Source organism: Leptodactylus fuscus, chromosome 2 (genome assembly GCF_031893055.1).
Source record: "Leptodactylus fuscus isolate aLepFus1 chromosome 2, aLepFus1.hap2, whole genome shotgun sequence".
Classification (NCBI taxonomy): Eukaryota; Metazoa; Chordata; class Amphibia; order Anura; family Leptodactylidae; genus Leptodactylus; species Leptodactylus fuscus.
In genome coordinates, this window is record NC_134266.1 from 77,960,503 (window position 1) to 77,977,940 (window position 17,438).

Here is a 17,438-nt window from a genome sequence, read left to right on the forward strand (position 1 = left end):
AATTCCTGATGTGCTCCTCATAGGTAACTGGTGCTCTTTATCACACACTTTACATTCTGTGTTTTCTTATTCTCTACTATGTTACTCTGGGATGTTGGTTGAGCTTTTACAGGCACCAAACACTGGTTATATTCTCAATTGCCATAACTGTATCTGTGTGATCTTCCAGGACATTGCACGGTCATATTTCATCAAATACTCAATTTGAAAGCAAAATTCAGAGTCCACACTGCTAACTAAAATCTGTATACAAACCTAGCTCTGAAGACTACCATGCACTGTACATTTTGACTGGAACATAACGTGTAATGGATATTTATGCTCTTGGTCAAACTTAAATTTCTTTCTTGTTTTTATAAATATATATATATATTGTTACGGAACATGCCATCAATAAACCTTTCCATGTTTGTGCATTAATGTCTGGTCTATTGCCTGAAGTGGTTTTATAGATCCTTTAATCAGATCCTCAAGCAAGAAAACTACTCTGCACTTAAAGGCTGCGGTTAACTGATAAGAAGCGTTTTTTTTTTCTTAACTACATGTATTTTTAGATGAGAATAGTTTTGCACCCTTTGGCTTCTTCAGGTTCTGTGTTTCACTTCGCACTACATAGCAGGCTTCAGAGTCCTGCTGACGGCTAAGGCTGTAGCCTCTCTATCTGTACCAAGTGATTTCTATGTATGACCAGATCAAGGGAAGATATATACAAATTATATCTTTACATTTGTCATGTATGTTGGCCACAGTCTCATGCTGTAATGCACTGTAGTACATCTTGGAGGCTGAATCTCAATTGTTTCTATGTGAGTAAAGGGGATCTTTCATGTCCTCTAATATGTGCCGTGTTGTTACATATTGCTGCAGAGCTGACAGTGCACTGAATTCTGTATACTGTGAGCTTTTCAGAGATATGTAACATGTTCTCTGTAAGAGTCTAGTGCCTGATTCTGTTCAATGATTGACAGCCTTGATTGATTGCCATTCCTGTGAGTGAGCATACGGAGATACTGAGCAAGACGGCCCCAAGACTCCTAGGCATAAAAAAAGCAGGGATTGAAATGAATAAAATACAAGTTATACAGAATCTATATATTGAACCTATACCAGGCTATACACATATAGGACTATATGTACTATGGGACTGCTGGTTCCCTTTCAAGGGATTTCCAAAATTTAAATATTGATGAGCTATCATTAGGATTGGATATCAATATGAGATTGTTTGTTTGGACCAAATCCTGGCACCCCCCTGACAAACAGCTGCCTTTGAGTGCAGTAACTTCAACCGTGGGCCTTTGAAGTCACATTCATCGATTACATGGATATTCTGCACGTTAGTCCCCTCCTAATGAATACCAGCCAAAGTCGATGAACAATGTAACCGTACACAGTAATGAGGTCATAGCTCTCACCTGCTCCTTCGCACAGTGGGTCAGTCGGGTGCCAGGGGTCAGAGCCCCACAATCTGTCTTGATGACCTATCATAAAGGTCATAATATTTAAGTCCTGGTAACCTCTTCTAGGCCAAGGCCCCACTTTGCGGAAATGCAGCTTTTTTTTTTTTGTTGTTGCAGTTTTTTAAGCCAAAGCCAAGAATGGCTACAAAAGGATTGGGAAATTTAGAGGAAGGTGTTATACTTGTACCTTCTGCCCAATCTGCTCCTGGCCTTGGTTCAAAAAGCTGCAACAAAATCTGCAAAAAAAAAAAAAAAAAAAGCTGCATTTCCGCAACATGGAGTTTTAGCCTTAGGGTAACCTAGGAAAAAAATAGTTTTCCTTTCTGCCGCTATAATACCAATACGGGAAAATACCAGCATTTCTACAGGTACAATAGACATGCTGCTTGAGCAGAGGGCAGAAGTATAAGTACTTTCTATATATTTCCAATTCCATTTGGAGCTACTCTTGGCTTTGGCTCAAAAACTACAGCAAATCCGCAACAACAACAACAAAAAAAAGCTGCATTTCCACAACATGGAAAGGCTAAAGCCCCACACTGCAGAATCACAGCTTTTTTCGTTGCAGATTTTGCAGCCGTGTTTTGAGCCAGAGCTAGGAGTGGATTCAGTAGAAGTATAAGAGCTTAATATAGATTTTCCCTTTCCTTATAAACAATTCTTGGCTTTGGCTCCAAAACAATGCAGCAAAATCTGCAACAAACAAAAAACCCTGTGTTTTGGCAACGTGGGGCCTAAGCCCCCTTGTAGATGACCGTATGACTGGTCAGAGTGCTATCTGGGTTTTTCCTGGATAGCACACTGACCAGAAAACCTCTGAGCTCTTTGGAGAAAAGCTCCTAGGTCAACGGTCTAGGTAAGACAAGTCTCTATTGGAGAGAACAATGGGTTAAACACCCCTTTATCAGTTGCAAAAAATTCAGTGGGTAGGAATCCTAGGGAGACTGGATATCACACTGACCCATTCTTTTCTATAGGCCCAGTACACATGATCGTGAATGACATGGTCATGTGTGCAGGCCGCAAAATATGCAACCGTTCCTATTCCCGTCCCTATTCAATGAAAGAAAGGGGCCGCGGAAGCACAGATAGAGCACGGGCACAAATGGGTTACATCCGCGTGTCCCACGTTCATTCACAGCAGCCAATTAGCTTGTGTGCCTTGGGTTCACATGCTACACCCAGAAGACAGTGTGACACGGGTTGTGTGGATGAGGCTTACCTGTGATTTCATGAATGAACACGCAGAACATTGACTGTCCATGTGTGGCACATAATGAGTTTAATCCGGATTGGATACATTAGTTACAGCAGTGGCACAAGACAAATTACTGCAAATTATATACAATTTAACATATGCACTACATCTCAAAAGAAGACAACAGGATTTAAGCTGCAAGAAAGAAATGTGATTTTTTTTTGTTTTTCACATCCTTTTGCTTCCTTCCTCACGAGAAGATCCAACATGTAGTTTTCTTCTTAATTATTTTACAGTACTTCTTGTATTGGTACATATTGATTGCCTGGAAATTGCTTTGCTCACCGGTAATGCTAAAAAGTGAAGCAATCGAGAGAACAGATTTTTGCAATCAAAGACAACAAAGAGGATGGGCTCTGCCATATGTTAAAAAACACACAGATGCTCCTGTCAGGAAATGAAAACCTTGGAAAAGACACAGAATAGAACAATTACATTAAACATTGAAAACGATTCTATCTCTTACACAGCTAGGTCACTTTTCTAGGGCCTATTTTAGGCCAAACCTACACATATGTATCCACAAAATATTTGTTGGGAATGACTGCTCTTCATTCTGTGGGATATGGTATAACCTCCGAGAGACTAAGGAGACTGGCAGTGAACGTGTTAATAAACTGCACATGTATCTCACAATGGTTTTTGTTTTTGTCCCACGCGTTGGTCTGTTGCATTATGGGACACGTAGTTGTGATTTTTTTTTTCTTTTTTTATGTTGTTTTTGCTTGGTAGGAAAGTCCAGTCCAATGTCTTTGGCTCTCAGTGTCTTTTCGCTGCTGGAGAAGTTACACATCAAGAGAAAGGAATGCTTCTTGTGCAAATTGTATCTCATAACTCACACATAGGAACAAACACGCATGCTGCAGAGACGCCATTACCCTTCCTGGCAATGCTCTCCCTGAAAGGCAGCAATGGGTAGATCAATGCTCTTCATTTCACACCTCGGCTTGACAGATCAAGCTCAAGTAGTGGCAATTTGATTGTCACACGATGCCCTGATGGATGCGAGTTACAATCTTAACATAAGAGAGACAGTAACAATTCACTAGAAAGCCATACTGAGGCCATGCTGAGGATGGGAAAAGAATTATGTGTCAGGAGCCGACCGGTCAGATATAATGCCAAAAAGACAGTAAGAGTAATGAGGTGATAGCTCTGATTTATTTCCTGGTCTTTCAAGTGGAGTGTATCATGGCTTCACTACCTATGGATCTCAAGTCAACGGATATAAATGAAAATAGGAAAATAAGGATTTGTAAAATGGTGTTTTTTTCTTTTCTCTTTTTTGTGGCATCACCATGTAAATGCTATACTATCTAGTACCCTAACAGTAATATTCATGGCATTGGGAATGTATGTTGGGTTTGTCCAAGACCCCACAGGATAGGTCATCAATTCCTTCTTCTACTGCTAAGGCAAGTGTGCTGGGAAAAAAACTTATAAGTTGAAGTTGATCCTATGGGGGGATTCATCCATCTCTCTGATTTTCTGGTTTAGAGGCATGATAGTGGTGCACATATGGCACAAGGCCCATTCTCGTAATAAACATGCACCGCAAGACTCGATCTGATGCCTTTCTCGAAGAGAACAATATTACGGGTTAAGGCCTCAAAATTTTAAGGACACGTTGATCCAGGGTTTTTATACTGACTGCCAGATTGGAGTCGGGAAAGAATTTTTTTCCCCTGAAATGGGGCAATTGGCATAGTCCTCATGGTTTTTTTTTTTTTGTCTTCTCCTGGATCAACACTGTAGGGATTGTAGGGTTATAGGATGGACTTGATGGACTGATGTCTTCATCCAACCTCATCCACTGTGTAACTATGTATACCTCGATTGCCACATTGTGAAAATGTGACCAGAGTGGGGTGGGCCAGGTCAGGAATACCTTGGCCCAACAGATTCATTTTAACTCACACCAGTTTCCTGGTTATATTGGGAATGGTCTAGATTTCCATTCAGGTCCAGGAACATACCACTGATTTATGAAGAACCCGCAGCCTCTTCATAAATCTCTCGTTCCCTGCACCAGTTGGGCCCTTTATTAAGACTGACATGTTATACACCAATCTTAATATTTCTGCCCTTAGATTTTGGATACTAATGACCCTATTTGGTGGGTATCCAACTCTCAGAACCTGCACCAAACAGCTGAGACATCTGCCAGAAGCTGTATACATCTACAGTGTAGCAATGGTACTCTGCTCCACATTCACTTGGGTTGAAGCAGAGACTCTTCTAACTTTATAAAATGTATACAGTTTCCGGAAGCCGAATCAGTGTATCAGTGCAAAGTCACGCTGTCAGACCCCCACCAATCAGAATCTGATAACATACTTGTGGATAAATCATCACGAGCCAAAACACAAAGGGTTTTGTAAAACTTCTTTTATATTGAGTCACATTATTGACTGAAACCTCCTAATATAAGGTTCTTCTCAGCACCCTTGTTGTAGCAGTGGAAGAAGTTTCATAAATGTAATATTTCACAATATTAAAGTGAAGAGCCTTTGGTAGACTGATCCCAGCTGTTTGTGGAGGTCTGTTGTGTGTTATCTACCATACGTCAGTAGATATTGATTGACTGAGGATTATCACTCTTTGGCCTCCTGCACACAGCGGTAATGCATCTAGGTTTTCCACATCATATTACAGCTGCAGGTTCTGTTATTCTGTTATCTAATGATCATCTATATAGCAAAAAAAAAAAAAAAAAAAATCTTTTGGCATCCATAAGCTATATGGGGCACTTTAAATACTGTATGTTTGATATGTACACCAAACGTTTTGCCAATGCACTATACATGCACCCCACTGCTATATAGGCAACAGGGTCCCCAACCATAACCATATTATTAACTGAAATATCACTATCCTATATAAACGCTCAAAGAGTCATATCCATCTCTACAAAAGGCTCCTGAGATGGTTCATAAGTCACAACTGCTCATAAATCCAGACCACGAAGGCAGGACTTATAGAAACAAGCAAGCAGTGTTTTCCTATGCGGTTTCCATATATGCTGTAGAGGTGAATGAGAGCTATAGAAACAGCGTGGCCAGTCTGAGCTACATGGTAGGTCCACAGGTAAGGAAGCACTATAGTGTTATACTGTATTATCCATCATAGGAGACATGCTAGATATCAACGGCCTCCCTATAAAGCAAATGCTGAGCATATACAGTAAGGCGATCCTTCTTAAACAGCAGAGGTGATTGTACAGTTTTACATATTTCATGAGAAAGAACTTAAATCTGTGGGTACCCTATCCAAAACCTATGACAGCGCCTCCTACCTATCCTTTATATACTGCGAGTGTTCTCTTATAGGGCGACAACAATCTACAGGGTGTTGGTGCTATTGGAACTTCTAAACCCCTATACTGACAGCACTGCTGTATTGTGACAGTGAGACTTGAAAGGGTTATTCTGTACTAAGGTATTTATAGTGTGTCATGTGGATCTATGGTTACAATACGACTTTGATGCAAGCCTCTGGTTCACAATAAATATATAATGTGTAGTTAAAATACCTGGTGTCCTCCGATTCCTTGTCACCTCTTTATTTGTGTAAAACTGCCACCAGCTTGTCAAAATATTGGTAGTCTGAGACACTCCTTTTGCTCTTCAATGGTCCATGAAACAGGGCGTAGAGAGTGTCTGAGACACTCCCTTTGCTCTCAGGTGGTCCATCAAAGCAGGGTGTACAGAGTAGTCTGAGACACTCCTTTTGCTCTCGGATGGTCAATGAAAGCAGAGAATAGAGAGTAGTCTACTCTGAGACACTCCTTTTGCTCTTGGATGGTCCATGAAAGCAGGGCGTACAGAGTAGTCTGTGACAGTCCTTTTGCTCTCAGATGGTCCATGAAAGCAGAGTGTACAGAGTAGTCTGAGACACTCCTTTTGTTCTTGCGGGGTCCATGAAAGCAGGGCGTAGAGAGTAGTCTGAGACACTCCTTTTGCTCTTGGATGGCCCATGAAAGCAGGGCGTAGAGGGTAGTCTGAGATACTCCTTTTGCTCTTGGATGGTCCATGAAAGCAGAGCGTAGAGAGTAGTCTGAGGTATTCCTTTTACTCTCGGATGTTCCATCCCAGAGCAGGGGAAGTGTCTCAGACCACGTACGCAGGACATAGAGAGTAGTCTGAGAATCTGATGGTCACAGAAATAAATGGGAGATTGGTGATACGAAGAACCATGCCAAAAAGGTTAAAAAGTAGGTGCAGTACATTATATATTTATTATACAAATGTTGCTGTGGCTCACTTTAAATACATTATTTTCTGTGTTTTTGTTTATTCTGTTCATTGTGTAGATTTTTTTTCGGCTCTCTGCCCCATTGTCACTTCAAAAAATGTATCCAAGTGACAGTAGAGGGGATATTGCTCAAAACCCACCAATGTGTGTAGGTCAGTTCTGGCGCAAAACTGTTCTGCTGAGATCACTATATCAGCTATAGGTAATTGTGGGGTTAATAGATGTCTGATATCCAGGATGAAATAATAACGTACAACACATTGGATATATTCACTAGGGAAAATTTATGAAACTGTCCAAAAGAAAAACTGTCATTGTTGCCCATAACGAGAGCAGAATAGGAAATCTAAGTTGTGCTGTGCTTGTTTGCTAAGATGGTCCTTCTAGACACTTTCATGACTGTTAAGTGTCTTTGGAAAAGGCTCTAAAGTGAACGTGTCCGGTGATCTGTGCTGCGCTATCTGGATATGAGAGCGATAGAGAAGGGAGCTCTGTTACATATTGGTTTATTTAGTTTTGAGAAGGATTCCTGAGTATAAAGCAGAGTAAGGACAGGACTCCTAAGAGAGACAGTGAGAGTCCTGCTTACCTGCCCACATACAGGGACTGGCAGCCTTCTCTATACTATACACTAATATAGGGTAGGTTGTTAATAATCCTTTGTGGGAACGGTAAGTAGGACATGACGTTCCTACTATTTGCTACTCTCAGATAGGACAACAGAAGAATGATAGAGAATAACATAAAATGAATTGAAACCTGATTCCTTCCACCTTTGAGTGAGACACTAAACCTGTCTTCCTATCATTCGCCTAGAAACAGATTGTTATCCATAGAGTTTATCTTCAGAAATATAAGGAAACTCGTTTCTTCAATTTGGGATTGCTATCTGGGTTTTCAACATGAATTTGTTCTTGTAAACATAATGCGTAGACCACAGAGCTACGGCTACCGCAGGTTATACCACTATAACACCGATATTCCCATCAATCATCTACACGACTTCTTAACAAACACGTATATGACCGACATCTCCACCGTCAAAACTACTGACCTGAGCTTTTGTTTGACAATATAGTTCTCCATTCAGAAGAGATCATGTAATGCTACTAAATACAGCTTGTGTGTGGTTTCTTATACATGCTGGAGACATGTACACATACGTAGTGGAGGGTCTTTTTTTTTTTTTTTTTTTTTTTTTTTTTTTTATAACCCTTCTTGCCCTACTGGATTTTCTGGCCGGTAAATGATATCAAGATCCTTGCCTACGGTATTAGAACTATGCCATAGAATTAGAGTGCAACATGACTACTTTGCTAGGTGCTCCTTCCCACTGCACCAGCTATCTGGCGTGACATTGCGCTACGGTACGTGAGCACCCTTTGTCTAATAACAGCTAGAAACCCTGTCTGTATGTGAAGGTTTGACTTCATACAAGTAAATGAAACTGAGGCCTGCACTGGCAGGAGAACATCTGCATGGAAGAAGGAATACACTAGGGTACCTGGCCCTAAGCTTTACTAAGATATATATATATATATATATATATATGTATATAAAAATAGTCTCCTATAACAGCACACTGCTGCACGATCAGTCTGTTATCTGAGTAACACCTGAGGTGCGGAGCCACAATAGATCTATGCGAAACACCAAGGAATGGTTACAGTATTTACACTGAACTCTAAAGATCCAGGTTACTCCATATTAAGAAAACTCAGCAACACGTCTACTCCTGGGTGCCTGAATTCATTGTGTTTGAGATCCCCTATCTCATATACTTCTAAAACTGTTTTTCAAAAAAAATTAATTTTTTTTTTCTTTTTACCGAACTTGCAGCTTCTTCTGCTTCCGAATCAAAAGAAACCATAAAGCAGAAAATAAATGGTGGTGCGTAAACTAAATTCTATCAAAGAGATTTTCATATTTTTTTTTCTTTTTTTTTTTCCTTTTTTTTTATGATTCACAAATATGTTTTTTTTTTTTTCACAGACATAATACCTGACAACATCACAGTCTGCACTGCTTGGACTTAAAAGGCTAATACAAAAATGATCTAAGAATTAAGAACATCAGCAAGGGAGGATGAGTGTGAGTGTGTGCTCGCATCTACAATGTGCCCGTCCTGAAATGTGCTAGGAGCTGTTCTGTTCCCTGAACAGTTCAATGTCCACTCTCACAGAAAACGCAGGAAAATAGATTTTTCTTTGACCAGATCCCCCCGAACCCCACCCTAGCCCCTAAGTTCGACCTTTTAGCAGAAACACAAAACGTTGTGTCATTTTGGTTGCTTGCAGATTCCCTTACAAGAAGAAAATTGCATTTGTTTGTCCCTGTTCCCCTTTGACGACCTTCAAAAATTGCTCCTTGTCGATCCCCTATTTTTATATGTTTTGTAAGTTGAGTCATTTCTTCATGAATAAATATTATCCACTGAAAACCTTAAAAAAAGGTGTTTAGACACAGTGTTGTCAATTTGCTTCACGTGTTAACTCCTTTACTTGCCATGAAACTACCTAGCAGCCCACATCCAAAATATACATAACCCTATAGGCTTGAGTATAGGTGTATATGTATATAGCCAGTGCTCCTTCGTGAATTTTCCATGGTGGTAAATGGCAAGTTTAGCAGAAGCTTGTCACTTCTTCACTGCTATTCCACTATTTTGCAGCAAAAAAGGACACGACACGGCAGCCTCGATTCGCTACGCTAGTTACAGTGTCTTACAACGCGGAAACTTTTACAACGTTGCTCGCACTGTGAATGTTTGTGGTGCGTCCAGGCGGGCTTGCAGGTCGGTTCTCGCCTTCTGGTGTCAAAGCTGGAGGGGTCGGGATGCTAATGATCGCTGTTGTGATCTGTGCAGATTTGCAGTTTGATCTTAAGCCATCGTCTGACTTCAAGTTCAGGCTGGATCGACTGGAAGACAAAAAATATTTCAGATGGCAGAAAGGAAGAGAAAGATCTGAAAGTGTTAATACAGTCGGAACTGTCTCCTGGTGCTTTGTACTATTTGGGGCCTTAGTAAGGTATTCGGAGCACTTTAAAAGTCTCTCCTACCGAGCCATGATCAGTACATTTCTGGAAGGCTGACAGAGCTGTCATGGTTCTAGGAGACGTGGTGAGGATGGAAGACGCAGTCAGTGAATCACACATCCTTACTACTACACTTCATTTCTTTGTAAATGGAGCTAAATCTGCTTAATATACTACAAAGGACAGTATAGGTTATAGTAGGTTTGCTTATTACTATATTGTTATTTTTATTCATTAACCAATTAATGTGAATTATACAAGTACATGCTGTACACTGCCTGCTGGAAGGCGGCAAATTCTCCTGATATCTACTTATTATGGAATGCTAAGCTTATATTATATATACATCACTATAGATTAGATAGTAGATGATAATATGCATCATTTTTCTAGGCTTCTTTATGGCACATTTATATCTGGATATCTTTTTACTGTACTGAAATGCATAGGCAATGGTGTTTACAATGAATATGTCCTCCTATAGCACTTTACATTTTTTGACCATATACCTCAAATGTGAACCGCACCCTATGCAGGGCTATGTGCAGACTGCCATACAGATTAGGGGAGAGCAGCACATCAAAATACCAGCTCATCAAAATACCAGCTCAATGTAGAGTTTTTCTCATGGCCATTGTCTAATGTAAAGCTCACCATACACAATAGATGTATGCTAACAGAGCCAGCCAACATGTATCTACTGTACATAGGGTCCTCCTGACCCTCCTTAAAGCCTAAATGATACAGTAACCAAGCCAATAGATGATATACATTAAGGCCAGAGCTCTAAGTGGTGTGATCGTAAAAAAATGGGGTGTTTTATAGTCACTGCAACAGATGGGCACACCTTGCGGGAAAAAAAGTTGAGGTTTTGGAAATCGTAGCATGTCAATTATACCTATGGAACGCCGGTGGTTTCACTATAGATATAATGGAAGCAAAAAGTCTGCAGAGGAAACCTCTGCAGACTTTCTGTGAAAGACGTTGCTGCCGTGGTTTTTCCTGCACTGCTTTGTTGCTGCAGCATGCTATGTGGGGTATTAGCCTAAGGCTGAGGCCCCACGGTGTGGAAACACACCTTCTTTTGTTGCAGTTTTTTTTTTTTTTTTTTGAGTCAAACCCAGGAGTGGATTGAGTATAAGTATAAGGACTTCGTATATATTCTCCATTCCCTCTGCAGCCATTTTCGGCTTTAGCTCAAAAAACACAACAAAAGAAGCTGCGTTTCCGCAATGTGGGGCCTCAGCCTAAGGCCAGGGCCCCACGGACCGGAAATGCCGCGATTTACCTGCAGCGGAGATGCTGCGGATAAAATCGTGGCATTGTACAGTGCAGGCAAAGTGGATGGGATTCATGCAAATCCCATCCCCACTTTGAGGAAAAGATCGTAGCGCGGACACATGTCAATTATATGTACGGAAACGCCGGCGGCTTTCCCATAGATATAATGTTAAGAGAAGGTCCGCAGAGGAAAACTCTGTGAACTTTCTCTTAAAAGTGCTGCGGAAAGAACCGCAATGCGTTCAGGCAGTGGTTCTTCCCACAGCGCTTTAGTGCTGCGGATACTGCCCGTGGGGCTTTAGCCTAAAGGTATTTCCAGGACTATAATATTAGCCTCTTATTATTATGAGATTGGTGGGAGTCTACCTTCCAGCACCCCGAAACATCAGCTGATTGAAAGACAAAATGTATGACACTCTACCTGGTAAACAATAAAGGTGATACAGGGCTTGCTGCAATACCTGGCATACCCACTTTAGGCTAAGACCCCACGGGACGTCCCACATCAATAAAGCGCTGCGGTAGCATCACAACGCGGTTCTTCCCGCAGCACTTTAGACAAAAAGTTCGAAGAGTTTTCCTCTGCAGACTTTGTTACAATTATACCTATGGGGGAACCGCCGGAGTTTCTGTAGGTATAACTGACATGCTGCAATTTCCAAAACTGTGCCAGTTTTGGAAATCGCGGCATGTCTGCACAGTGGTTTTTTCCGCAAAGTGGGCGTGGGATTCACTAGAATGTCATCCACTTTACCCGTACTGTAAAACATCGCAATTTTTCCCGTGGCGTTTCCGCTACGGTAAATTGTGGAGTACAGTCAATCTGATATTCATGACCTATCCTAAAGGCAGGCAGCCTTTTTCAGGCTAAGGCCCCACAAAGTGAAACATACCTATAAAAAAAATGCAGCAAAAATCTTTTTTTTTTTTTTTTTTTGGATTATTTATGACATATGCATTCTGTGTTTACACCGTAAACAACTGATGCCTCATAGGCAGCAAATGCTCCTGTTCACTACAGCGCCACCACTGGAGATGGAATGGATGTAATGGAGGTCCAAACTATTAATGGAAAATGCCCTAATAGGGTGTTAGAAAATGGGCTTTTAAAGGCAGACAACCTATTTAATAATGTCTCCCCAGCCCGTCTTCAGAGTTCAGCTCACGCGTTTCTTTAATCTCTCCTCCATTCAGGGGCGGATCCAGGGCCGGGCGAGCCGGGCAACCGCCCGGGGCCCCGCGCTTAGCGGGGCCCCGCGGCGCGGCCGGGACCTAACAAAATGGTCCCGGTCGGCATGTCCCGACTTCTACTGAGCTCAGCGTTAAAGCAGGAGCTGAGCTCACAGCTCCTGCTTTAAACGCCTATGTATTCGGCTCATCGGCGGTAGGACGCCGATGAGCCGAATGCATAGGCGTTTAAAGCCGGAGCTGTCACAGCTCAGCTCCTGCTTTAACGCTGAGCTCCGGCCTCCGGCATTTGTAGCCGCGATGTGATGACGTCATCACATCGCGGCTACAATATGTGTATGAGGGAGAGAGCTGCGAGGGAACGAGGAATGGTGAGTGTGTGTGTGTAAGAACAGCATGACACTGGGGCAGATGGAGGGGCAGAACGGCATGGCACTGGGGCAGATGGAGGGGCAGAACGGCATGGCACTGGGGCAGATGGAGGGGGAGAACGGCATGACACTGGGGCAGATGGAGGGGGAGAACGGCATGACACTGGGGCAGATGGAGGGGCAGAACGGCATGGCACTGGGGCAGATGGAGGGGCAGAACGGCATGGCACTGGGGCAGATGGAGGGGGAGAACGGCATGACACTGGGGCAGATGGAGGGGGAGAACAGCATGACACTGGGGCAGATGAAGGGGGAGAACGGCATGACACTGGGGCAGATGAAGAGGGGGAGAGAACAGCATGACACTGGGGCAGATGAAGAGGGGGAGAGAACAGCATGACACTGGGGCAGATGAAGGGGGGAAGAACAGCATGACACTGGGGCAGATGGAGGGGGGAGAATGGCATGACACTGGGGCAGATGAAGGGGGGAAGAACAGAATGACACTAGGGCAGATGAAGGGGGGAAGAACAGCATGACACTGGGGCAGATGGAGGGGGAGAATGGCATGACACTGGGGCAGATGGAGGGGGGAGAATGGCATGACACTGGGGCAGATGGAGGGGGGAGAATGGCATGACACTGGGGCAGATGGAGGGGGGAGAACAGCATGACACTGGGGCAGATGGAGGGGGGGAGAACAGCATGACACTGGGGCAGATGGAGGGGGAGAACGGCATGACACTGGGGCAGATGGAGGGGGAGAACAGCATGACACTGGGGCAGATGAAGGGGGGGGAATGGCATGACACTGGGGCAGATGAAGGGGGGAGAACGGCATGACACTGGGGCAGATGAAGGGGGGAGAACGGCATGGCACTGGGGCAGATGAAGGGGGAGAACGGCATGACACTGGGGACAGAGATAGAGGGGGGGGACATGAAACTAGGGGTAGATGAAGGGTGTATATGAAAATGGGGGGGAGATATAATTTACGGGTGACTGTTGGAGGATTATACTGTGTGGAATCACATGAAAATTGAATGAGAATGGGTGGAGTCAACATAAAAGTGGGCGGGGCCTAATTTGCTGCGGCGCGCTGCACGCGCCGCACGTTTTGTTCCCTCTTTCTAGTCTTCAACAGTTGGGAAGTACAGGTTAGAAGTGCGAGACCCCTAGTAAGTAGGGCCCCGCCAAAGTCAATTGCCCAGGGCCCCGCAAACCCTGGATCCGCCACTGCCTCCATTTCTTTCATCCCCATCAGAGCAGATGATTCATTCATGTGGCCGCACATTGCAGACTGTGCTGTTATGTGGCTTCTTCTTGGCAATATCTTCATCATGAAAATGAAGTTTCCTCCTAATTAATTTTTGTTTCAGGCCAGGTGGCTGTCTGAATGCCAGAACTGGGGGCTGGTGCAAGCTTTCTAGCAGCTCTGCCTTAGCAATAACAGGTTGTAGCTCTGTATAGGTTATTTATATCATCTAGGGCTGGTGTAGCTCGTACCTACATACAGTGGATTTTCTCTGTTACATCCTTGTCCGGACATTAGATATGAAATCAGACCTAAGTTAGAGTGCAAACACATTCACAGGAGAAGGACTGGACTTACTACAGTTCTACAAACAGATCTCCCATGTTTAGAATGAAAATTTTGCGTTCTTTTCAAATAGCTGATCTGTGGGGGACCCAGGTATCAGACATCATGATCAGATATGGATAACTTAAAGTGTAACTCCCATTTTCTATTTATTTTTTGCTTTTGTGTCATGGGGGATTTGGACCAATATCTCTTCACTGTCAGAAGGGCGTTCCTGACAGTCTAGCTGGGCTGTGAGGAACGCCTCTCCTGTGAGTATACTGTCCATAGCTCTGTACTGTCAGAGGTGGCATTCTTTAACACCCAGCCATGATGCTGAGCTGTGAGGAGCACCCTCCCCTCCCCCACAGTATTTATGCATAGACAAGTACTGGGGGCTTTCCAGACAGCTCAGCATTATGGCTGGGCGTTAAGGAACGCCTCCTCTGACAGCACAGAGCTGCGGACAGTATACTGACAGGAGAGGCGTTCCTCACAGCCCAGCAAGACTGTCAGGAATGTCCTTCTGACAGTGAAGAGATATGGGTAATGGCACCGACATCTTTTGCCCTGGGGCACATAGTGGGAAAGCCAACAGTGCGATGAATTCAGCACACTGTCGGCTTTCTATCGGTATATAAAACCACATGTGCCTGAGGACACGAAAGGTCTTCTTTAAGTCTTGGACCACTTGATGTACATTCATTGCATTTAGTCCTAAACATGTTAAAGAAGAATTATCAAAGGCGCTATATAAAATCGCATCTATTGCACAGTAAAAATTGAAATGGTTTTGTCTACATCCTAATACCGCCATTGAAGCCATTTAGACATATTACAAGTGTTAGTCATAGCACGCAGCCATTTCATCTTCTGGATCAAAACTTCCAGACACCCTTTCTAAAAGGTAAATTTTGATCTCATCCCTTTGGATAAAGTGTCTTTGTTTTCCATCTTGTATAGTATTTCCTGTCTACTCTACTTCATTTTGCTAGCTTGATGTATCATCATAAGTCTTCTATTTTTACACACCTTCATTACTTGTTAATCCCTCTTCTCTCTTTGAGACATGGTCCCCTATTGTGTCTAGAATTGCTTCCGCTAACAGCTCTATTTACTAACCAAGCGGTAAAATGAGATTTGTTATGATTCCCAATAAACAAAACCATTGCTTCATCTTTCGTGAGCATTCCTTCAGCGATATTTCACTGATGAATTCTTAGAGGGGTAATATGATTTCAGCAAATCAAGTTTATTCTTTGTATGATGGAAAGTTATAGCATTTTCCAATATACTGTACTTTCTCTAGCAATTCCTTTTGTTTGTTTGATTTCCGCTGGTGGCATTCAATAGGATCCATTACTCCAGTGGATAAAAATCTCTCCTATGGTGGGCACATGGGTGAGATATATGTATTCAGCTGTCTCAAGTTCAGTGATCAGAGATGTTCCATGTAACTAGTTTAGTGATCAGAGATGTTCCATGTAACTAGTTTAGTGATCAGAGATGTTCCATGTAACTAGCTTAGTGATCAGAGATGTTCCATGTAACTAGTTTAGTGATCAGAGATGTTCCTTGTAACTAGTTTAGTGATCAGAGATGTTCCTTGTAACTATATGCAACCAAGTGACCATCACGTGATTGGGAGAAATTTTTGAGATCTTGAACATTGTGATAAATAAATGCTTTTTGATAAGATTTTATTATATAAAGAATAATATTTGCTAAGGGTTCATTTTTCATCTATATTCACTTAGACATTGCAACATATGGAGGGATCCATGAAAAATGGAAAGGATGTAAAACAGCCATTAAAAACATCAATGAAATTTTTAATGCCCATGAGATCTGTCATAAGCATCACTGTGCATAAGGCCTAAGGGTAAGTTCACATGGAGATTTTTGGTCAGGATTTTGAGGCTGTACCCGCCTCAAAATCCTGACCAAAAAGACGGCTCCCATTGAAATCAACAACCAGCTCCTGGAAAAAGAAGCGAGATGCTCATTCCTTCAGGCCGTTTCGTCTTGCGATTCGGCCTGAAGACACTCCCTCTTCCCGACTTGGCCCAATTGTTGGGCCAAATCCGGAGCGGAGTGCGCAACTGGATGCCGGTGCAAGTTGCAGTCCAAAAAAAAAACCTGTGTGAACTTACCCTATGACTCTGTTCACATCTGCACTAGGAACAAAACAAAAATACCAGATCTAGCACTGCTTTCATTGGGATTCATTGGGAGTGTAGCATTTTACCAGATGTATCTAGCATCTTTGGCTTCCATTCTTGCCATATTGTACATACCTTGTAGTTAGAGAAGGTTGATCTCCACACTGGATGTGGATGGTGCTAAGCTCTTGCATGCTACGCAGTCTTGTAGCCGGAACATTAGAGTTCGGGAGATGTGTGGTCTTCTTGTTCCGACGAGAACAGCAGGATGTTGAAATTCCATGGTGACTCGACAGCGATGGGCTGCGACTGGATGGATAGTTCTGCATGGAGCTCTCACGGCAGTTCTGTTCAAACATCTGTTCGTCCATGAACTCATGGTTCTGTGGAGAAAAAAAATATATCAATACCAGAATGGTTACAGAATTGCTAAAGTGCAGCTTTAACATACTGCTGACACTGCTGAACGCCTGGCTATCACTGGGACATACAGCACAGTAACTGCATTAAACTTCTAGGCACAACTCACTTTATAGCCCCCGTTTATTAATAAACCAATTTCTCTGTAGGGAAACTGGTAATATATTTCCAGCTTGTTGTATGTCTGCATTTTAATAAGAGATAAAGATTGCCACTATTGCACAAAGGCCGTGTTTGGTATTGCATTTCATCCCCCATTCAAGTGCACAGGTCTGAGATGCAATAGCAGGTACAATCTTCCAGAATGAAAGAAAGAAATTCTTTTAGACAAAGAAGTTTTGGGAATTTATATCATTACAGACGTTTGTGCCGTAGCTGGACAAAAATTTATTTGCAGCTCTTTAACAGGTTGCAGAGAGTCGGACTTGG

The 17,438-nt window shown here is 42.7% G+C and overlaps 1 protein-coding gene across 2 annotated transcripts in view; it reads right to left on the bottom strand.

Annotated features, from left to right (window-relative positions):
• Positions 1–9,224: 9,224 nt before the first annotated feature.
• KCND3 (potassium voltage-gated channel subfamily D member 3) overlaps positions 9,225–17,438 on the bottom strand; it is a 362,523-nt gene continuing 354,309 nt past the window's right edge. For both annotated transcript variants that reach the window (XM_075264056.1, XM_075264055.1), the window contains 2 exons: positions 16,725–16,972; positions 9,225–9,891 (listed from right to left, as the gene is read on the bottom strand). In XM_075264056.1, the coding sequence (XP_075120157.1) occupies positions 9,696–9,891; positions 16,725–16,972 (444 nt within the window). In that variant the 3' untranslated portion in view covers positions 9,225–9,695. The remainder of the gene's footprint in view (positions 9,892–16,724; positions 16,973–17,438) is intronic.